Source organism: Thyridium curvatum (genome assembly GCF_004353045.1).
Source record: "Thyridium curvatum strain D216 chromosome Unknown NODE_3_length_876553_cov_77.224826, whole genome shotgun sequence".
Lineage (NCBI taxonomy): Eukaryota > Fungi > Ascomycota > Sordariomycetes > Thyridiales > Thyridiaceae > Thyridium > Thyridium curvatum.
In genome coordinates this window covers 475,199-496,867 of record NW_022156758.1, presented here as the reverse complement: position 1 = coordinate 496,867, position 21,669 = coordinate 475,199, and the positions used below count along the sequence as shown (strand labels likewise).

Sequence of the window (21,669 nt, the reverse complement as noted above, 5' to 3'; positions counted from 1 at the left end):
AGGCGCAAGTTTTGAATTTACCTGAGTCCTGATTCTCGGACGTCGCTGTCTCATAAGTCACGATGGCACAGTACGCAATCCCGCCATTGCTGTTAGAGAAGATAACGCAGGGAGGAGTAGCTTGCTGGCTGAAGACCTTCCGGTCTTTTGCCGACTCGGCCCTTCTTTCCGACCCAGTGCACGGGATATTCAGATAGAATTGGGGTCGTCTTGTTGCAATTCGGAAGGTTTCCTTGGTTGAACCCGCTGTGGGGGTAGCCACTCTTTCTCTTGCCGCCAATCCGGCCAGCCTTCTGTGCCTGAGATTTCGCCACATCTGCCTTGACCTCGAACCTGCGCCCGTCCTTGGCCTTGCAGAAAACAGAGATCTAGAATTCAAGTTAATATGGCCCTGAAGTACCCCAAAACAGGCAGGAAGCATCGGGATGTCTGTTCGAAACTCACGGGCTTACGGACTTGCAAGCTGGAGGCATATGCCTCGACCGGAGCTGTGAGCACAGGGGTGCTCAGAAGAAAGGCAGCAATGAGAGCGATGAACTTCATTTTGATGGTTGGATGGGTGTGAAAAGTATGGAGGTTAGGACGTGTATAGAGTTGGTGTTGTAGTTTGGAGGATGATCGCACTTGGTTCAGGAACACCTGCCTTTATATATCTCTCAGACCTGAGGATGCTGCCCCATATGAATTCTTCGTTGCTTTCATACCATGCTCCATCTAGTACAGAAAGGCGATTCTGCAATGGGGTTTCTCTTGACCTGGTTCGTACTTGGAGGTGTAGGAAAGCATAGAGGAGCATGGTAGCTGCCAAGAGAGCACTAGGTGGTCGGATGAAGGCAGTACCTCGTATTCACACATCTTGGTAAAAGCTCAGGAGAGATGCAAATGTAGTTGCTTCAGGTGTCGGTAAGCCTGCATCAGTAAATAGTGGGGACAAGCTTCGAACTTTTAATGCTCAACGTCTTCAGCAACAGCTCTCAGTAGTTCGGCACCTGGATCCGTCAACGCAGCCTCGCGGACTTCTCCGTAGAGGCGCCATTGACACCGAGTACCAATGTACGGCGTAAGAGGGCGGCAGGAGGGCGGCTTGGCATTAACTACAATTTCAATGAAGTTTTGTATCAGAACTGCCAAGCTTGCAGGGGGCTCAGCCACAGGTAATCACATCACTTCGCACCTTCTCCGGTAATTAACTTATATGCAGCGTAGGATACGATGATATTGCTTCGTCTCGGTGGCCTGGCTAGGCAGGATCTTCTGACACTAGAATTGACTTCAGGATTGGAGATCGCTCTCGACCTTAGCCATAGGTTGAAGAGCGATTAGGGAGAGCAGCGCGGCTGAAATGGCAAGCACGCGGCTCGGGGTCTGTAATAGCATTGCTGTTAATTCGATTCCCCATAAAATATGTTTCAAGTTCCCCAGTATTGGGATTGAAACAGAAAGCTCCTATCAGCTCACCCATTGAATGAAGCTCGCGTCGTCGGACCGACATGCCTTGACAATTCGATATCACTAGCATAATTGCAAACCGCCATGGCCGAACAAGACATCAACGCTGCAATGCTGAAACCACGACTTGATGAGCCAGAAGACCTCGCATATAAGCAAATTCTCGATTCCGTCATCCACAACGCCGTCACAGGCAGCAACCGAGTTTGATGAATGGGTCGTCAACGAAGTTACTGCACGAATTCGCAAGCTGCAGGGCAGGGAGCTCACTGAGGAAGAGAAAGGCGACCTCTCTCTCCTTGGGCCAAATCCATCAAGGCATGTCGCTATGCTCATGTCCTATATCGCATGAGTCTGCTGTCTGCCTATCCTCCAGGCCACATTGTGCAAAACGCTCTTGTTGAGCTCATTCAGTTACTCGAGGGGTTGCCGAAGCACTAGCCGCCCAGTATCTTCTACGATGACTCGCATCAGCCTGTTCTGGGCGGGACGTTTACACTATGGCCATTTGGCACGCATTCGGTGGACTATCTTGCGCAGAGCTTCCAGAGGGAAGTCGAAGGTAATTACCCGCTACATACACTTCCCGTTACTTGACAAGGTGTGATGAACGCCAACCAGTTTCCAGGCCTTGCATAGCCCTTGTCGGAAGTCGAAACTCCTGACTCCGAATCCCGAATGCGTTGGCAAAAGCTCCAGGCCTTCATCGCCCGCATTAAGATGCTAGACCTGGTTGACTACAGTATTATCTCCGCACTGCTCTATATTCTGCCGTCGTCATATGCCTATCCGAATCTCGAAGAGCGCCCAGTGAGCGGCCGTCACAGGATCACAGGTGATCTCACGGCTGCAGCGCCATGGTTGGCGACCAACTAGGCGTGCGGGTGGGTGTACGGGAAATGCAAGGCGAATGCTAGTAATGTATGGACCACAGAGAACAGGAAATGGTGGATGGAGCAGCTATCGTTTATTGCGGGTGATGAGCGTTTTGGAGAGACGCGTGATTTGGCTGCGTTATTAAACGCGAAGATGGAAGCTCAGAACTAGTTAGCAAATCGAATGCGAGGGACAAGAGGCATAATGGATTGTATCTCAATTTCTCAGTCTTCATCTAGACATGGATTGCCAAGGGTTCACCGTTGCCAAAGGGTACACAACATTAATCAACCGAAACGGGGCTTGCGGAGTGTCTTCAGTGAAGCGAAAACTTCGGCCAGGCTGACTAAATATCAAGTGGGATAACCGGCTGGTGCGCTAAATGCGCCGAATTGATAAGTGTGGCAACCCACCTGGATTCTAGACTTGGTGAGGTGTTGTGGGTTTCTCACAATTCCACTGGATTGACTTCGGACTTCCACCACATAATCATGGGCGTCTCGAGATCTCTGAAGGCTGCTTTGCAGCATCTAATAAAGGAAAGCAAGGCATTGCAGAAACATCAGCAACAGAGGCGCTACTACCTCGAATCCCTTGATGAGTTCCCTACCTCAACTCAGTTGCAGCTGTTGCGCCAACTGCTCTGCCTGCGATCACCCGAGCCCCCTCTACCTGACAGAATTTGTGAGAATCTTCAGAGCATATACGCTTTCCTCCATTCACATCGCTTCCTCACCCACGTCGATTCCCTGCAGCCGGTGAAGTCAGTGACCTCGCTAAAGAAGCAGACACAGACCAATCTCATTCTGTGGCAGGGGGACATCACCACTCTGACCGGCGTCGCCGCGATAACCAATGCCGCAAACTCTCAGATGCTGGGATGCTTCCAGCCCAGCCATCGCTGCATCGATAACGTGATACACTCTTGGGCCGGGCCTGGGCTCCGCCAAGAGTGTTACGAAATCATGTCTGACCGGACTTCCGAGCTGCCTGCTGGTGATGCTATCACCACAAGAGGCCATCATCTACCGGTACCATATGTGATACATACCGTCGGACCGCAGCTTCGCCAGGGAGACAAACCAACTGAAACAGAGAGGCGGCAGCTCGAGGGCTGTTATACCTCGATCCTGCGAGAAGCAGAGCTGCTGACTGTGGCGGGTTCGAGAAAGGCAATCGCTCTGTGCTGCGTTTCAACTGGCCTGTTTGCCTTTCCTCCCTCCGAAGCCGCCGAGATCGCCGTGCGAACGACTACTCAGTGGTTGGAAGGCCGTGACTCAACAATAACCGATGTGATTTTCACCACGTTTACCGATGCAGACACGAGTATCTACCAAGACCTACTCAAAGGTGCACGGTCGCATGACCCGGTTCCTATATCAGGTCCGCTTGGCCAGTCCCCATCACTGCAACTCGCTCGCAGCTGGCTCAAGTCCGCCGATGCCATCGTCATCAGTGCCGGGGCCGGTCTCTCGGCCTCTAGTGGCCTGGACTATACCTCAACGGCACTCTTTGCCAAGCACTTCCCGGGCTTCCTGAAGTATGACCTGACGACGCTATACAGTGTCTTTGGGTTCGCAGGCTGGCCTTCGGAACAGGACCGGTGGGGCTATTACTTCACGCATATGAACATGATCAAGTCCTGGCCGAAGTCGTCAGTGTACGGGACCTTGATCGCGTGGTTAAAGAGCCAGGCCGCCGATGTGCACGTCAGAACGTCAAACGCGGACGGGCTCTTCCTCGCGAACGGCTGGAGCGAGGAGAAGCTGTCCACCCCGCAGGGGACATATGCCGTGCTCCAGTGCCTGGCGAACTGCCGGCCGGACGCGACTTTCCCAACGATGCCGTACCTAGACGCGGCCACGCCCTTCCTCGATCCCGTCACCCAGCACCTGACCTCTGGCAACAAGATACCGCTGTGCGAATACTGCCATGGCCCCATGAGCATTTGCGTCCGCGCGGGCGACTGGTTCAACGAGCGGCCGTTTGCGGCGGGCGAGCAGCGGTGGCGGGAGTTCAAGAGGCGGAACGCGGGGAAGCAGGTCGTCGTCTTGGAGCTGGGGGCCGGCAACTCGACGCCCGGTGTCTTGAAGTGGCCCAACGAGAACATGGTCGAGCGGTCTGGTGGCTTGACTAAGCTGATCAGGGTCGGGATGGGGCTGGATGCGGTGGTGTCGTTGGAACTGGAGGAAGAGGGGCAAGCCACGTATATCGATGGGAACATTAGAGAGGTTGTGCCGGCTCTTTGTTTACCATAGCGATGGATCAGCATACCACATCCAATAACATATACGAATTAACAACATACATCACGCCCGCGGAGAACCTTTTCAAATCTAATTAACGACAAGCGCATGGCTCACGGACTGCGGACCGATTCCGGTCTGTGTCACACGCCCTGCATGTTTCTGCGGATATCCGTGGCCGGCCGGAGTCAGGATCCCCCTGCGCGCGCCCTTCAGTCAAGAGTGGGCTCCATCACACGCGCCGGTTCGCGGTGCCGGATGCTTGTTAGAGTCATCGCCCCACGAAAGAAGGTTGAAGCGAGGAAGGGGGCTCCGCCTTGCTATATCCGTACGTAATTTGTGCATCCGTCGAACCGGTCCATCCATAGAAATTCTCCCTAAATGTGACCAGTCCAAGCCTAGCGCCATCGTCACTACCCTCGTGGGAGGGGCCGGTAACGGGGTCTTTTTACAGTATTTTCTTTGCTAATTATTTCCCGATGTGCAGTGGTAGGCATGCTGTTTTTATTTGGTTCGAGGCTGGGATTAGGGGAGATCTGTAGAGTTCTATTCATGAGTCACATCAATATCCGTCGAAAATAAATAAACCTCGTCTTCCAATGTCTGCCTTGAAGGAATAGCGCTTCACATTCCGTACCCTAGAGACGTCGCCATAGTCATGACGGAGAAGGATGCGATGAGCTCCGCATCCGGACTGGGCGCCGAGACGGGAGGACCCCAGAACACCAAGACCGAAACTCCTCAGCAGTATCAGCCGCCCGACGTCGATCCCGAGTCCGAGCCCTCTAGTGATGAAGAGTCCAGGCGGCCGAGCGCGGCCTTCGACGAGCGCGTCTCGAACGAGCCTCTGCCCGACATTGGCAAATATCCCGACGGCGGCTGGCGTGCCTGGCTGGTCGTCGCCGGTGCCGCATGTGGGCTGTTTACCAGTTTTGGGTGGACCAATTGTGAGTCGGCCATTTGACATCAGACGTCCCATAGGGCTTAGAAGTCATTGACCGTAGAGTGTCGGCAGGCTCGGGCGTGTTCCAGGCGTACTACCAGTCACATCAGCTCAGCGAATACAGTCCAAGCACTGTCGCGTGGATTCCTGCATTGATGGGAAGCATGATCTACATCTCTGTAAGTCGTGCCCAACCAGCCCTAAACCCCGAAGGCATGGCCTAACACACTCTACCACAGGGCCCCATCGTCGGACGAGTATTCGACAACTACGGCCCCCGCCACATCCTACTCCTCGGCTCCTTCATGCACGTCTTCGGCATCATGATGGCCTCCGTCTCGACGCAGTACTACCAGATCGTCCTGTCCCAGGGGATCTGCAGCCCCATCGGCTCCAGCATGATCCTCTACCCCTGCTTCAGCTGCGTGGCTACCTGGTTCCAGAAGCGCCGCGCCGTGGCGATGGGCATCGTCGCCGCCGGCTCTAGCCTCGCGGGCGTCATCCTACCCATCATGGTTGAGCGGCTCATGCCGACCATCCGCTTCGGCTGGACCATGCGCTGCTGCGCCTTCATGTTCCTGGGGCTGCTCGTCGTCGTCAACCTGACGGTGCGGTCGCGCATCCCGCCGCACCCGCGCGGCTTCGCGCTCCTGTCCTTCGTCACGCCCTTCCGGGACCCGGAGTTCGTGCTCACGGCCGCGGCGTCCTTGTTCTTCTCGATGGGCATCTTTGTCGTCATTACCTTCCTCATCGCTTACGGCTCCTCCATCGGCATGCGGCCCATCATGGCGAGCGCGCTGGCGTCGGTGTTCAACGCCGGCAGCGCGCTCGGCCGCGTCAGCATGGGCTGGGCGGCCGACCGGTGCGGCAACTTCAACCTATCCCTCACGGCCGCGGCCCTGACCGGCGTCATGGTCCTGGGCGTCTGGCTGCCGACGCGCGGCGAGGCCGCTGCCTTTGTGTTCGCGGCCCTGTTTGGCTACAACTCTGGCGCCTTCACGTCTCTGACCCCGGCCATCGTGGCCCAGATCTCCGACATACACGAGGTGGGCTCTCGGACGGGGAGCATGAACATATTCGTGGCCGTGGCGTCCCTGGCCGGAGGGCCGATCGGCGGCGCGCTCGTCTCGGCCGACGGAGGCGATTACTACAAGTTGCAGGCGTTCACGGCAGCGATGCTCTTTGCCGGGTGCGGTTTTTACACAGCGGCCAGGATGCACTTAAGTTCCTGGAAACTCTGGGCAAAAATATGAATCTTTTTCTCTACAGGATAGTGGTTTTAAAAAGAAGCGTTGTTTTGGCGAAAGCAATTCATCTGCTTGAGTATGCTAGGTATATTAATTTGCCATGGATCGACCAACGAGACTAACCTGCGGCTCTATCCGGCCCTCGCGATGCGACCTAGTGTCATGTCTTCAGAAGGCGCCGATGGCTTGGAAAGATTACCGCCAACGTCCGTGTCCGTTTATCAGATAACCCAATCTGTTTGGCTAGTCAACGAGATACATCTTGTTATCGTCGAGGTGGTGTGGGTGGAGTTTTGCCGTTCTACCGCGGGGCCAGCTCCGACTCTCGGAACTACATGCCTCTTCCGTTTCGGATGCGGGGCGTCTTTAGCATCTCACATCGGCGTCTGTCCGAACAAAACCCCTCAAATACTTGTGAAGGCGCCCGCTATATCCATCCGGAGCCCGGTTGCATCAAATAAACTGCTCACCCTTCCTTCCGCGTGGCCACATTTATTCATCTCGACTTTCTGATTGGGCGCCGCCTTCTGACGATACACCTGGTCATTACTCACTCTCCAGCAAAATGTCTCAGCCGCAGAAGGATGTCCTCCTCATCCTGATGCCATACATACCGATCGAGGAGTTCCGGGAGATTCTCGATACGGTCAGCCCCGGTATCAAAGTGGTTCCAATCGGCAACAAAGTATACGACAAGACGCTGCCCGAAGACGTGGACAAGGAGCTGCTCAAGTCGGCTACGGCCATGCTGTCGTGGAACATCTTCCCCACACGGGAACAAGCCCCGAACCTGAAATACGTGCAGCTCACTAGTGCCGGCTGCAACCAGGTACAAGGCCTGCCGCTTTTCGAGGATCACGACGAGGTAAACTTTTGCACGGCCAATGGAACACACGGGTAGGGACTCGATCTGTCACAGCTTCAGTCTCGACGGGACTGACACGAATACAGACCCCAAATAGCAGAATGGGTGTTTTCCACCTTTCTCGCCCACCAGCACCGGTGTAAGTCAACCGCAGACCTCAATCAGTGTCGCAAATAATCTAACTGACCCCCCTTTCAGTACCTGCATACCTCGATGACCAAAAGATCGGTCAGTGGACCATGCCCGAGTCCGACGTGGACACGGAAGACGCCGTCGGTCTGCGAGCGTAAGCCCAACCCTTACCGCATCTTCATTTGGAAATGCTACTGTCCCACGTCTAACCCTTCTCCAAACGCAGAGGCATCCTCGGCTACGGCTCGATAGGCCGCCAGTGCGCGCGCGTCGCCCGCGCCTTCGGCATGGACGTCCACGCCTACACGCTGCACGAGCGCCCGACGCCCGAGTCCCGCCGCGACGAGGCCTTCTGCGAGCCCGGGCTCGGCGACCCCGAGGGCGCCTTCCCCTCGCGCTGGTTCCACGGCGCGGACCAGGTCGACGAGTTCCTCGCCGGGCTCGACCTGCTCGTCATCACGCTGCCGCTGACGAGCAAGACCGAGGGGCTCATCGGCGCGCGGCAGTTCCGCGCCATGAGCGCGCGCCGCGCCTTCGTCAGCAACATCGGGCGCGGCGCCATCGTCAGGACGGACGACCTCGTCGCCGCGCTCAACGAGGGGCTGATCCGCGGCGCGGCGCTCGACGTCACGGAGCCCGAGCCGCTGCCGCGGGACCACCCGCTGTGGAAGGCCAAGAACGTCATCATCACGCCGCACGTGAGCGGCAACTCGAACCACTACAGCCAGCGGCTGCTCAAGATCATGAAGGCCAACTTTGAGCGGATGCGCGACGGCAAGCCCTTGATCAACAAGATTGACAAAGGGCTGGGGTACTGAAGCGTGAGGAAGGATCCGGAGACCTACATTACAGAAAGAGAAATAAACGTGACGTCCTTTCTTTGCTCTTGTCTCTTGCCATTTGTAAAGACATTACTGCTAACCCTTTTGATCACCGTACCACCCGTAATGTCCGGATAAGTTGACTCATCGGCCACGGGCTGAAGCGCGGTCGAGAGGTTACACACTAGGTGATTAATTGGCATGGCAGGTATGAATTCTTCTCAATGGAACCAGAGGGATCCCTTACACAGAGGGGCAATTACCCATTTGAGAAAGAGAGCCAACAAGAGGAACAGGAAGAAGGCGACGTTGGTGACGACGACGAGGAGGATGGAAGCACCGAGTATGAGAGCATCGACGACGGCGAAGTCAAAATGGCTGGGAAAGCAGACAAGCCAGACAAACAATACCAGAAGAGGACAGCAGGACCTCAAATGCCGACAATGATTGTTCCTGCGGCATTCCAGGAAATCGACGAACCAGCTCCTGCAAACGAACCGGTTGTGCTACATGATGGCCCAGCAAAGACGACCGATGACCCTCCTGCAAATGAAGACCCTCCTGCGAGCGACGTCCCTCCTGCCAACAAATCACAGATTTTCTTAGAATCTGAAAGCACGCAACTTCACAAATGTCTCCATACGTGGATTTTGACTTCTACGGTCCCAAGGTTCACCTACCGCATCTAGGAATTAGAACAGGACGGGGAAGTTGCTTGTGATCCCAAACCTCCAGTTTTTGGTGTTGAGAGTTGTCACTCACCGTCGCCGCTGCCGTTGTGTGGGAAACTACGCCGCATGAGGGTGGCACACCCGGTGGGATTTAGCTAAACCGCACAAAGATGCAAAGTGCATAGCTCTACACACCAATAACATCATCTGCCTCCGTTTCCGTGTTGTTGCCATCAGTGCTCCGTTTTACGTCGTGCAATTTGGGGGACTTGCCGTGGACCTCCGTCGATCCCGGCGCCCTTTTGCCGCCATTGTCGCATCAGAATTCCCCAAGCCTTTCGTGGAATCGTCGCCGACTATCGAGAATCGGACGGTAAAAAATTATCATCAGAGCATTCGACCGTGGGCAGTGGTTGCCGCTAGTATGTGTGCTGTGAGCAAGTTTTTGTTTTGACCTTCCCTACTTGTTTCGTCCTTCCCTTTTGTCGTCGTGGCGCCGTCTGTTGGGCCTTCCATGGTCTTGGCTGCCTCATCACTAGGAGCATATCTAGGTAATAAATAACTACGGAATGACGGGACAGTAAGTTGTCGTCTAGTTGTGATGATGGACTTTGTGTCGACCTTATTCTTTGGCTTGCCCTTGGGCTGCTTCACGTTGCTTTCGTGACCCGTTGTTGGGCTTCTATCCTGCTTCACCAAAGGAAATGGCTTCAGGCAATCCCGGCTCTCTGAAAGACAAGATGGAACCTCAGAACAGAAGTCGTCCAGTCAAGTCTGGTGACACCCCGGTCAAACACCATACTCTACAATGCACACCAGTGAGAAAGAGACGAGCCAAAATCTCACTATCACCAGTCAAGACTTCAAGAACTATCAACCGCCCCAAGAAGAGCCTCTTTAGATGCAAATACCTCTACAAAACCACCGGGTCAGAAAAGCTCGCACATACCGACTGCAGCACTCGAGTTTGAGGGATTTTCTTTGTCGGTCCTGATGGAGAGCTTACTACTAAGCATCTAACTCGACAACAAGACCAGGCCGTTCGAGATTACTTGGTCGAATCGTTCTCATGCTCCACGGATGGTTGTCTACCTGTGACGAACGGAGAAAGATTAATGGGCTGTTCGAGTCTCTCTCAAAGTTTTCCTCTCGCGGTAAGCGGTCGCTTCTCTGATAGATGAAAGAGATTGATGCTGACAAACGTGATAGCCTCGAAGCCGGATCGAGCGCCTGACCAATTTGACATTCCGGAGCCGGCGGGATTTCGGCGGCCACTTCCTCGCGGAACACGAATCCGGCCTCTACGTGCAGGATGTGCGGACATTCTTTGGAGATCTGGAAGAATGAAGGATGGGATATTCTAGCATTCTCGGTGCTGGCTCTTTCCCTTGGCTTTGCATCCAGAGATACGAACTAGTGGCCTAGTGATTTCGAGATAGAAGATGACGCTTATTCAACCTTTTGACTACCTAGTAGTCTCTTTCTGAACTCCATCCTTTCATGTCATTTGCATTGCAACGATGTATGCACCGATCCTCTCAACACCTTTTAAAAGCCCCAGTACCCCTTGACCAGATACGCAGCATAGCCCGCGAGCCCGGCCGTCACGCCCAGGCCGCCAAAGTACCCCAGCGGGCGGCCGCCGCCCATGGCGCCCTTGAGGAACATGCCGGCCTCGCTGTGCAGGACGCGGAAGACGAAGAGGGCGCTCAGCGCGGCGGTCAGCGCGCGGCGGTTGGCGCCGTTGAGCTCGGCGAGGGCGGCGAGCAGCAGCGCGAGGGGCACGCCCTCGACGTAGTTGCTGTGGGCGCGGCAGGCGACGTAGAGCGCGTCGGAGGAGGGGTCGGCCGCGGCGCCGGCGGCGCCGGAGGAGTCGCCGAGATACTTCTTGCTGCTGAGGCGCTGGCGGACGACGCGCAGCGAGAGGAGGGTGAAGTAGGCGGTGAAGGGGAGGGCGAAGGAGCCCGTCACGGCTAAGGGGGGGGGGGGGGGGGGGGGGGGGGGGGGGGAGGGTTAGCCGGGAACTACCGAGGAGGCAGAAGCCGTGCGAGCGGCGCGGCGCGACTCGCGGTGCGGTACTTACGGAGGAGCTTGGGCATGGTGGTGAAGCCGATGGGGGAGGTAGACATGATGGCGGTTGGAATCTCTGGATGAGCCGGGTCGTGATGAGAAGGGTCAAATGGTGTAGGAGAAAGAGATCTGGACTAGGGGAGGTCTTCTTATTCTTAAGCCAGGCCATAGCAAGGGAGCTGAGCTCTTTAAGGTACGTCAAGACGATATCCACATGGAGCGCAGCTAGTGTGGAGGATGTGGGTTCATCTCGATATGCTTGACATCATGAAACCACAGTTGCCGAGGCGTGTCCACTTCTGGGTTTGAGCTGGAGCTCTCCCTTTGGCACCTGGCAGCTTCGAGAGTACATTGAGAAACGTCACGCACTGGTAAGAAGAGGTGAACTTTCCAAGCAGCTTTACTTACAGGCCCCTGATTTGCTTTGCCATCTTAGGGGCAGTCATTGACACGTACAAGTAGTGCTGGCCCAATCGCGGATGTCAATACCCGCAGCAAGTGATGATGACAAAATGGTTAGGCCAGATCTCTAGCTGCGCCCACAGACCTCCTGCCGAGCCAATCATTGCCAAGATCACGAACAGCTGCGCTACAGCTGAAGGACTGTATTCAGGGGTGGACTTCTGAGTCCCTACCAGTCCAGGACCTTCTCGTCACGCCAGAAGAGCCCCGTCTGCCCGCCGTCGTCACCAAAGGCCAGCATGACGGGCGTCTGGGCTCCCTGATCCGGAGTCTTGACTCCTTTGCCCCTTGTCATGTCCGTGACGACCCAGCCAGGGCAGCACGAGTTGATGACCACGCCGTTGTCCTTCTGCGCCTCGGCGGCGGCGACGGCCCCGGTCATGGCGATCACGCCGGCCTTGGACACGGCGTAGGCCGCGCTGGGCCACCCTTCGTCCTTTTCCTTGCCGCGGATGACTGCGTCGGTAAAGTCCTCCATGAGGGCGGTCGAGTCGGCGACGGTGCGGGCGGCGCGGAAGCGCTCCACCAGCTGCGGCGAGTACTTGTCCAGGGCGCCTGAGATGGAGGCGACGTTGACGATGCGGCTGGTCGGAAGCGGCTTCATGAGCGGCAGGAAGGTGTTGACCATCTCCAGCGTGCCGTAGTAGTTACACCGCAAGGTCGTCTTGACCACATTCGTATCTATATTGGGACTAGTTAGAAGATTTGCCCAGGTATGAATTTGTCATCGTACACACATGTTAGTTACATACCAAAGCCTTGCATGGCGATGCCGGCATTATTGATCAGCAAGTCGATGCCCTCCGGGTGCTCCTTCTTGATGAACTCTTTGAACGCATTGATACTCCCCGAGCTGGCGATGTCGAGAGAGTGAAACTTGATCTCTGAGAGACCGCCGGCAGAAGACAATGCACCGGCCTGGGAAAGCTGGGGATCTTGGCGTAGGGATTCCAGCGCCTCCTCGCCTCTTGTCTGATCGCGCGCAGTGAGGTAGATCAAGAATGGACCAGAGTTGAGGCGCGACTTGGGATATTGCAGGGCGAGTTGCCGAACTACATGTAGTTAAGAGATAGTCACGTTAGTTGTCTCATCGACACATAGCTTGCAAGGGTCGACTGCTTGCGTACCAATCGCATTGCCAACGCCCTTGTTGGCGCCCGTCACAACCCCGACTCGAGCGTAGGGCATGGTGAGAGAGTGACAATGAATACGAGAGCTTGTCTGTCCTTTTCGAGGAGAAATGTGCTTGCACTACTGATGTGCACGGCCACAAAAGACTGGAAACCTCACTGATATCTTAAAGACTAACATTCAATTGAGTCGCCTTTATGTAACATCTGATATCTCGGGATGATGATGATGTAATTCCTAATCGCTGATAGTGATAGTAGCTGACAAATGACTCGACTCATGAGAGCCCCTCACCCCGCAGAACGAATAATGCTACTTCGACAATTGACACCCGTACGACCTGCAATACACTCTTTCCAGTAACTCGGAGCTTGGACTCGCTGGCAACCCTCTCCGAACAGGCCTGAGCTCTTTGAGAAACAGGGAACTCTAGAGTGTATGTATGCCACCCAGGTCAGCTAGGGCACTGACGAAACTCGACGCGTCGCGACGCGTCCTACACGCGATACATAATATTGTGTGCGTCCTCACCAGCATCTCGGTGCGAAATGCCAGCCAGTCTGATATAAGGATCTCGAAAGTCGTCGGTAGGGCTCACCGCACTGTCGCCGGATGAAGTCTGCGGAACTGGGAGCGTCAACGGCCGATGGATTGGGTCGGCGGATCGCCTCGGCCGAGAGCTCTGATCCTGCCGGCCGGGTGTGTGGCTGGTAGCTGTAGGCGCCCTAGGTGCCGGATTACTAGATCCAGGCCGTGCACAGCACGCCACTTGAGACCCTGGGCTGCGGGAATGTCGTGCGTGGCGTGGCTGGCGTCGCGTGGCAGGTATTGGGGCTTACTTGACACATCGGCGGCTGGCAGTCTCTCCGCGGCCCGGCCTCTGAGGTACCTTTGCGTTTTTCACCCTCTCTTTACTTTTGACTGGCGAGCAAAGGTACTTAGGTAGAGTCTGGAATGCCAAATCAGGAGGACTGTTACCGAAAACAGACAGAGATCCAACCGCAAGGGACCGAGAACTCTCGCCCGCAAGGCCCAGAGCAGTCATGTCGCCCAATCGTAGAGCAATCCGAAATCATTATTTACACATTAGTATCGACCTGACGTGCCTCACCTCCATGTCAGCCATGTGAGCTACGCGGACATTGGCCGGCGATTGGCCGGAGACGGCATTCTGGAATGGTGGCGCTGCCACTTGCCTAGACCAAGTTAAAAGTTAACCTTAGCTTTTAGGTACGGCCCAAGTCGGATAGTCCCCATTCCTCGGCCAAACCTCGTGCCATCAAGAGAGGACTCTCTGGGACATTTTGCCATCCAGGTTGACCAGATCTTCGGCTCCGTCGCCCAGCCTTGGCCCGCTAGGGCACAGAAGAATGTCGTCTCGTCGCAGAGGACGCGCCCGGCCGGCATGCTCAGACGGATCCAGACTGATTAGAGACCTCGACGGCCGGCTAGTACTTGAAAGAGATCTTGGCCTCCCCAACCTCTCTCTCCTGGAACTCCCCTTGTTCCTGTCAAGCCGACCCTCGACACTCTTTTGTCTCCTACTGCTCTGTTTCTTTTGGTCGTCTTTGACCGTTCACTCTCTTTGTCGTCCTCCTCACCATGCGTATCTCTCGTTTTGCCCTGGCCACGGCCGGGCTGCTCGGCCTCGCACATGCCGCAAATCCCCAAGTCCAGCAATCCCAGAGTGTTCTTGTAATCTCAGAGTTTGACTCTAGCGTCGAGAACAGCTACCTCCGGAGCAGGCCGGACCTATTCAATGGTAAGAGCAGACAAACGTTGCACAGGCAGCTAATTACGGGTGGTTTCCACAATCCAAGGCTAACACTGTTTGCTAGTCACTGGTGTGACCAAGGCGAACTTCCAAGCCATGGGTGTCAATGACTTTGGGAATTACAATGCTATCGTCATAGCAGACAGCGGGAACTGTGACCGTAACGAGATCAGCTTCCTCAGCCCTTCCATCATGACTACGCTGAGCACCGTCGCCACCGGCATTCATATCTTTACCGGCACCAGCTTGTCCAAAGAGGTCGCCGCCAGACTCGCAACTTCGCCGCCTACGAACACGACCAATGTCTACACCCTGTTCCAGGGCGGGCTGGATACTATGTCCACGGCCAGGGCGCTTTCGCTCTACATCTCCTTCGGCTGCTACTACCAGAGCGAGGTCACCGCCGAGGCGGTGACCGCTCTGGCGCCTTTTGGGGTCTTCACCATGCGAAGCCCCACGGGATCCCCTCCAGACTGCACTTCCAACGTTTCATACGGCCAGACTGGAAGCCTCGCGTTTCCTGGCACGAGTCAGGCTGATCTCCAGGCATGGATCTGCGCTGCTTCCTCTGCCTTCGTTGTCTACCCGGCTAGTAGCAGTCCTGACTACGTCAACCTAATCCAAGTCAACACCCTCAACGGCCAAAACGGCCAACCCGGAACCCCGTACGTTGTGGGAGCGGGACCGTCCGCCCTAGCATGCGGCAACGGACGGGTTGACAAGGCATTCGGCGAGCAATGCGACGCAGGGGGGGTTGCCGACCCGGTCTGCCAGGCGAACTGCACTTGCACCTACGGCCTAAATACCGATACCAACACTTGTCTGCCGTTTGATGGCTGTGGCAACTTTTTCACCGAGAGGGGCCTGGGCGAAGAATGCGACGAAGGCCCCACGGGTAACTCGATCTGCTCGAGCAGCTGCAGGTGCATCTACGGAGTCTCGACCAGCGGCTACTGCAAGACACGCCCGTTCTGTGGGAACGGGATAGTTGAGGACGGCGAGCAGTGTGAGCCGAGGATGCAACTCCCGCCCCGGAGTGTCGAGGGACGGGGCTACAGCCCGGCCGTGTCGGACGGCATCTGCAACGCGCAATGCCAGTGCATCTACGGCCTGTCGGCTACGCCCGGCGTCTGCAACGATCCTCCCAATAACAGCACGACCACCAGCTCCACTACCACCACCAACACCCTCACGACGACGTCCAAGCCTGCTACCACCACCAGTGGAGTGAGCAGCTCGCTGCCGGGGTCGTCGTCAGCTTCCTCGTCCAGCAGGGCTGTCACTGATACAAGCTCCAACATCCCATCCTCCTCGCCAGCTTCCTCACCTGTTTCATCCTCTGCCTCATCAAGCTCGTCGGTGCCAACCCAAAACCCCCTGCCGGCGCGCGTGAACGACTTCGTCTTCAAGGGCTGCACTGGCTCAAGCCAGAACTACCCGTCGTTCACTCTCCTCTTCTCAAGCGAACAGATGGACTTGGAGATGTGCATCTCGGGCTGCGCCGGACACCTCTACGCAGGAATCCACGTCAGGTGAGGACAATCCCTAATCCACAACAAACCCATTCCCTTGTTCCACCTGAAACTAACACACAAGTCAGGGACTGCTACTGCTCCGACCAGTACGATTCCATCCAGCAGGTCCCCAGCGACCTATGCAGCATACCCTGCCCCGGCAACGCGCTCGAGAACTGTGGCGGCTACCGCGTGAATAGCACCTCCTCATTCCTCCAGCGCCGCGGCTCCTCCAGCTGCGGCGGCGTCAAGCGCCGCCAGGCCGGCCTCGGCTCCGTGCCCGCCAGCGCCCTGCTCGCCATCTACGAGTTCTCGCCCCTCTCGTCGACCGCCGCCCCCGCCCCGGCCACTTCTTCTCCCGCCCCCGCCCCCGTCCCCGCCGACCAGGTCACCAGCACCGGCACCGTCGTCGTGACCGCCACGGCCGTCGTCACGGCGGGCCCCAACCCGAACAACGCGGTCTGCGCCACGGGCTTCTGCCACGCCGCGGGTTACGTCTTCGAGCTGTGCCGGGGCGGCCCGCGGCCCGGCGAGGCCGTCTTCGTACTCGAGGCCTGCAGCTGCGCCGGGGGCTGGCGGTATGCGCCCGCCGGCTGCGACGGCGCGGGATGCGGCTCGCTCGTCGTGTACCGCGCCGTGCCCTACACCGGCGGCCAGAACGGCACGGTCTACCAGCCCGAGGCGTGCGCGAGCTGCACCGGCGGCAGCGTCGTGTTCCAGCAGGGCGGTGGCAGTGGCAGCACGGCCGTCAACGGCACGACCGGGGTCGTGGTTGTTGCTGCTGGGGCTAGCAGGCTCGCTGGCTACCTGAGCTCTGCCATGGTTGCTGCTGGTGCTCTTCTGCTGCTGCTGTAGAGAGCAGATCTAGGCCTTTTAGGTGTTGGGTGGGTTTTAGAAGTAGACAGGATGTTACGTGTCCATGAAGATACGATATAGAAGATCAAGGAGACAATAATGGAATATTTTGATGCTGTACTTCTCAATTTAAGACATGCTTGTCATCGTTTGTGAATCACATGCAGTTTTAATGACGTCTCTATTCTATACGTACTGCTAATGCTAACAAATCAAACTTTCTCACGCAGCCCCTTGCCCTGCCCCTGCTGCATCCTCCACTCCGGCCCCCGGACCCGACTGACAGCCACAAGCGGCGAGAGGCACACCGTCACCATCGCCAGGGCGAGGAACGTCGCCGCGGGCCCCAGCGCCGCGATCATGCTCTCCACGCCGGCGACGCCCACGGCGCCCAGCCCGCACCGCACGAGGTTGTTCACGGCCGTGCTGCCGGCGCCCCGCCCGGGGCTCAGGTCCGACACGAGCGCCTGGTTCATGGCGAAGACGGCGCTGCTCGCCGCCGCGACGACGAACTGCAGCGCCAGCGGCAGGGCGATCGGGTGCACGGGCAGGTAGCGCGCGAGCTGCTGCTGCGGCAGGGCGAAGGTGAAGCCGTAGGCGGCTATGGCGGCGCTGAAGAGCGCGATGGCGAGGGGCAGCCGCCGCTGCCGGGCGTGCTCGATGGGGAAACCTGGAGGGAGGTCCCTTGCTGATAAGGAGTGAGTCGGGGGTAGGCCGTGAACGGCCTTGTACGCTTGCTCGGCGGAGGCGTAGTCGCGTGTCATGTACCTTCCGATGATGGTTGATCCGACGATTGTGCCGATACCTAAAGGGCAGAAAGGTCGTTAGCATGTGGTCCGGAAAGGTTGCAAAGGTTTCGAGACTGTACCATTTGGCAAGAAGGCAAGACCGAGGAGGGTCTCATTCAGGTTGAAAGTGGCCTTGAACAGCCCGGTAGTGCTGGACGTGACCATGCTCCATACGGCGTAGACTACGCCGCTCAACAGCAGGTTGATCGCAATGTCCTTTCTCCTCAGGAGCTTCAGAGGCTCCACGAAGACATCAGGTTTGATTCTTCTCGTGGCCGTCGGTTGACTGGATTCTCGCCAGTAAAACGGTTCCCGGCGGACACCGTAGACCATAGGGCGGTAGATCCCGACGGGCCTTGTTGAACCGTTGCCCACGATGCTTCTCATCGTTTCCGGGAGAAAGCCGATAACGAACAACACGGTAATGGACGAGATGATTAATAAGAAGACGAATATCGCTCGAAAACCGAAACGGTCTGCGATGACACCTCCTAACACGGGCCCGACAGCGATACTAAAGTTTCGAACTTGAAGACGCGATGTTAGTCTGGTGCTGTAGAATATCAAATCCTTGCAGGATCAACATACTCGCTTGATAAACGCAAATGAAAGCACCTCTCTCGGAAGGTGGAGAAATGTCCTGGATGACACCGTTTCCTTGAAGCATCGCTATTAGTTTTCAGATGATGCTGGCAAGACACAGATTACCTTACCGATGCTAACAGTAGAAGCACTCCCAGCCGCCTGAAGGCCTCGAAAGATCAACAGCACAGCAAAGTTGGGAGAAGAGCTCAACACGACGTTGGCGATGATATAAACGGTAAAGGACGCGATGTAAATGGGCCTCCGGCCTAGTACATCTGAAAGCGAGCCCCAGAAGAGCGGCGAAATCCCTTGCACGACGAGGTACGAGGTGATTGTGAGCGAGACCTCTCTGGCGCTGATGTTCAAGTCCTGGTCCTTGATTAGCTCGCAGTCGACGGGAAGAGGTGTCAATGTGACCAATGATATACCTTCGATATAGCATCCAGTGCTGGGAAGTAAATGTTGGACGAAAGCCCAGAAAACAGTCCAGCAACACCAATGATAACGATGACAAACCACTTCTGCCTCTTGCAAAAGACGTGGTAAGGATCGTCCGGTATGTCATATTCCTCCGAGGGCTCTGTTCCTATTCTTGAGATATCGGCATTGCTATCGTACTCGGATCGCAGCGCAAAAGAGTCGTCAGATGAATCCCGCATATTTGCGATACCCTCGTCCGATATCCTCCCGCTGGAGTGTGTATTTCTGGTTTGGGCCAGCATCGACTGTTTTTCGTTCTTGCATTCGACATCCACCTCGAACACCGGATTGACCGCTACCAGCCGAACGACCGCATTCCTGAACAGATAGACGCCGTTGCTGATATCTCGCCAGCCCTCAATGGTAGTGAAGCGCCCAACTTGGTGTCCAGTGTCGGAAGCCCGTGTCTTGCGGTGCTCCATGTCGCTTGGAATGTCTGATCGATACCCAATAATGCGCGCAATTGGGCTGTTCATCAAAGATGCGAATCTAGAAGAGAATAACAAACAGTTTATGATTTTCAAGAAGATTTTCCTGGGCAGAAGACTTGGGTTCATTCCAGGTTGGTTCACTGGCCGTTGACACCCATGCCAAGCCTGAAACGGTTCACTGACAATCAGAACCCTGGTTGAAACAACTCCCTAACCCGGTGTGGATCGAAGATGAAACCACTCTCCACCCGTTGAAAGAATCGCTTGCTATGAAAAGAGCACAATGGAAGGGCACAGAGCAAACTGCAAGAGGTTTGTTTTCCATACCTTGAGACACGTAGGGATGCAGTTTTGATAGGTATGACCCAGAACGAGGATGAAGAAGAGTGCCAATCACTTCCGAAGGTGAATGGAGCTCTTGATCGAGATCCAAAAAAAAACCACAGCTGTTTTCACTTGAAACTCTTCACTTTTGACTGGTTACTCGAAATGATCCAGCTGATAACGCCGCCAACACCGGTCGCCAACGACACTTCATCATGTACAGGCGAGATGACATGATGTTCGACGCTGCACTGGCCTTTCCCATCTTCCTGAGTCGCTGAATCAGGGACTATAGGACTAGAGACATCGTCACCGCCATTCGTTACCGTTTCATCAGACCCGATACGATTGCTGACATCAGCAGCCAATCATCCAGTACCTCGATTTGCCCAATGCGTCACTTCCTACCAAGCTATCTTTCTGCATCGATACCTAATCTTCTTCCGATAGGCCAAAAGTAGAATTAGAGGGAGAGTCTGCTGACAACAGCTTGGCCCCGCGTTGCTGACGGGGCCTGCAGGAGCCAGTGTGGATAAAACAACGAGGAGACTGCTTGGGGCTCATCGCATGAGGATGATGATTACAAGGACAGTTAGCATTGTAGTAGCACGATGCCGACCATGCTGAAAGAGTCTCTGCCTGCCACTCCTGCTAAAATCACCGCGGAGTGGTTCTCATCCAAGCTCGGGCAGAAGGTCAAGTCGATTGAGAACACACGCAACATCTGGGGCACCGCCAGCAAACTGTTTTACGACATCACGTACGTGGATGGAAGTTGCGATGAGAAGCCGACAAAAGTCTGCGTCAAGGACGTCTTCGACCCGAAGATGATTGAAAGCCAGCCATGGACCATCAGCCTCGCACAGCGAGAGTCCGAGTTCTTCACCGACATCGCACCTGTTGTGGACAACATGATCTTCCCCAAGTGTTGGTGGGCTGGCAAGAGCGACAAACAGGGCATTGCCATTATGACTGATCTGACTGCCGAGGGATGTTCATTCCCTCCCGAGGTTGCATCATATCCCGTGGCCATGGTCATGAATGGCGTGGAGCAGCTGGCCGGACTGCACGCAAAGTACTGGGGTCGGAGTCAGGAAGATCATCCATGTGAGTGACCATTATTATTCAGTCCCTCGCTTGTCTCAGGAGGAAATCCAGCAGATCTCTAATACAAGTCTGACATAGGGATCTGGAATAATTATGACCCTGCCATGAAGTTCATCGCCTCGACCTGGGACGAGACTGTCCGCCTTCCCGGCCGTCGCCCTCAGCTGCCTGACTACCTCATGGATGGCAAGAGATGCAATGAGGCGCTGGACCGCTACTACGCCGAGGGGAACCCGCGATTCCGCACACTGCTGCACGGCGACACTCACATCGGCAATGTCTACTTCACTGGCGATGGCAAGATAGGGTTCCTGGACTGGTCGGCCTTCCACTTCGGGTCTTGTTTCCATGATATCGTCTACCACATGACGGCCATGTTAACTATCGAGGACCGTCGAGCCCACGAGATGGAGATTCTCGACCATTACTTAGAGACACTGCATCGGCTTGGCGGGCCTAGATTCGACCGTCACGGTGACCCAGAAGTCATGATAGAGTATCGACGCTCCTTCATGACGAACGTCATCTGGCTCGTCTGTCCCGATGGTCTTCAAAGCAAGGAACGGGTCGAGGTTCTCTGTGAGCGCACCGTTGCTGCCTACAACGACCACAAGGTCATTGACGTGATCCTCGATGCGCCTAGACCAACCGCTTAAGGGCTTAGGTACGCTCTCATCACTGGTCTTTTCCCTTATGCTAAGATTGGTGATAAATGGCATCAATGAGTTGATACGTAGAGTACCCTGAATTGATTGCAGATTCAGGCCACGACGTGTGTTCTTTCTCGTGCTTACACCTCAAGTTTGTCTGCCAACCTCAACCCATTAATCTCAGCAAGGGAATACAAAGGAGAACGATGTTAAACCTATCGGACGTGAAGTACTTACCCAACGGCCAT

At 55.8% G+C, this 21,669-nt stretch overlaps 9 protein-coding genes across 9 annotated transcripts; 5 read left to right on the top strand and 4 right to left on the bottom strand.

The window, feature by feature from the left end:
- Positions 1-92: 92 nt before the first annotated feature.
- E0L32_000851 (uncharacterized protein) lies at positions 93-543 on the bottom strand (the record flags this gene model as incomplete). Its single annotated transcript, XM_031143382.1, has 2 exons — positions 93-368; positions 445-543. The coding sequence occupies 2 exons, from the start codon at positions 541-543 to the stop codon at positions 93-95; spliced, it is 375 nt and encodes a 124-aa protein (XP_030994385.1).
- A 2,273-nt stretch (positions 544-2,816) lies between these two features.
- On the top strand, positions 2,817-4,583 carry E0L32_000850 (uncharacterized protein; the record flags this gene model as incomplete). Its single annotated transcript, XM_031143371.1, has 1 exon — positions 2,817-4,583. The coding sequence occupies one exon, from the start codon at positions 2,817-2,819 to the stop codon at positions 4,581-4,583; it is 1,767 nt and encodes a 588-aa protein (XP_030994384.1).
- Positions 4,584-5,229: 646 nt separating this feature from the next.
- Positions 5,230-6,767, top strand: E0L32_000849 (uncharacterized protein; the record flags this gene model as incomplete). The annotated part of the gene is made up of 3 exons (XM_031143360.1): positions 5,230-5,518; positions 5,578-5,693; positions 5,754-6,767. The coding sequence occupies 3 exons, from the start codon at positions 5,230-5,232 to the stop codon at positions 6,765-6,767; spliced, it is 1,419 nt and encodes a 472-aa protein (XP_030994383.1).
- A 559-nt stretch (positions 6,768-7,326) lies between these two features.
- Positions 7,327-9,268, top strand: E0L32_000848 (uncharacterized protein; the record flags this gene model as incomplete). Its single annotated transcript, XM_031143349.1, has 5 exons — positions 7,327-7,658; positions 7,713-7,765; positions 7,825-7,912; positions 7,985-8,569; positions 8,788-9,268. 5 exons carry the CDS (start codon positions 7,327-7,329, stop codon positions 9,266-9,268), a joined length of 1,539 nt encoding a protein of 512 aa, XP_030994382.1.
- A 1,530-nt stretch (positions 9,269-10,798) lies between these two features.
- On the bottom strand, positions 10,799-11,379 carry E0L32_000847 (uncharacterized protein; the record flags this gene model as incomplete). Its single annotated transcript, XM_031143339.1, has 2 exons — positions 10,799-11,223; positions 11,334-11,379. 2 exons carry the CDS (start codon positions 11,377-11,379, stop codon positions 10,799-10,801), a joined length of 471 nt encoding a protein of 156 aa, XP_030994381.1.
- A 572-nt stretch (positions 11,380-11,951) lies between these two features.
- E0L32_000846 (uncharacterized protein) lies at positions 11,952-12,970 on the bottom strand (the record flags this gene model as incomplete). Its single annotated transcript, XM_031143327.1, has 3 exons — positions 11,952-12,463; positions 12,535-12,834; positions 12,910-12,970. The coding sequence occupies 3 exons, from the start codon at positions 12,968-12,970 to the stop codon at positions 11,952-11,954; spliced, it is 873 nt and encodes a 290-aa protein (XP_030994380.1).
- A 1,545-nt stretch (positions 12,971-14,515) lies between these two features.
- Positions 14,516-17,056, top strand: E0L32_000845 (uncharacterized protein; the record flags this gene model as incomplete). Its single annotated transcript, XM_031143316.1, has 3 exons — positions 14,516-14,675; positions 14,752-16,219; positions 16,288-17,056. 3 exons carry the CDS (start codon positions 14,516-14,518, stop codon positions 17,054-17,056), a joined length of 2,397 nt encoding a protein of 798 aa, XP_030994379.1.
- Positions 17,057-17,268: 212 nt separating this feature from the next.
- E0L32_000844 (uncharacterized protein) lies at positions 17,269-19,331 on the bottom strand (the record flags this gene model as incomplete). The annotated part of the gene is made up of 5 exons (XM_031143305.1): positions 17,269-17,861; positions 17,925-18,371; positions 18,433-18,501; positions 18,558-18,798; positions 18,858-19,331. The coding sequence occupies 5 exons, from the start codon at positions 19,329-19,331 to the stop codon at positions 17,269-17,271; spliced, it is 1,824 nt and encodes a 607-aa protein (XP_030994378.1).
- A 953-nt stretch (positions 19,332-20,284) lies between these two features.
- On the top strand, positions 20,285-21,427 carry E0L32_000843 (uncharacterized protein; the record flags this gene model as incomplete). The annotated part of the gene is made up of 2 exons (XM_031143294.1): positions 20,285-20,771; positions 20,850-21,427. 2 exons carry the CDS (start codon positions 20,285-20,287, stop codon positions 21,425-21,427), a joined length of 1,065 nt encoding a protein of 354 aa, XP_030994377.1.
- Positions 21,428-21,669: the final 242 nt, after the last annotated feature.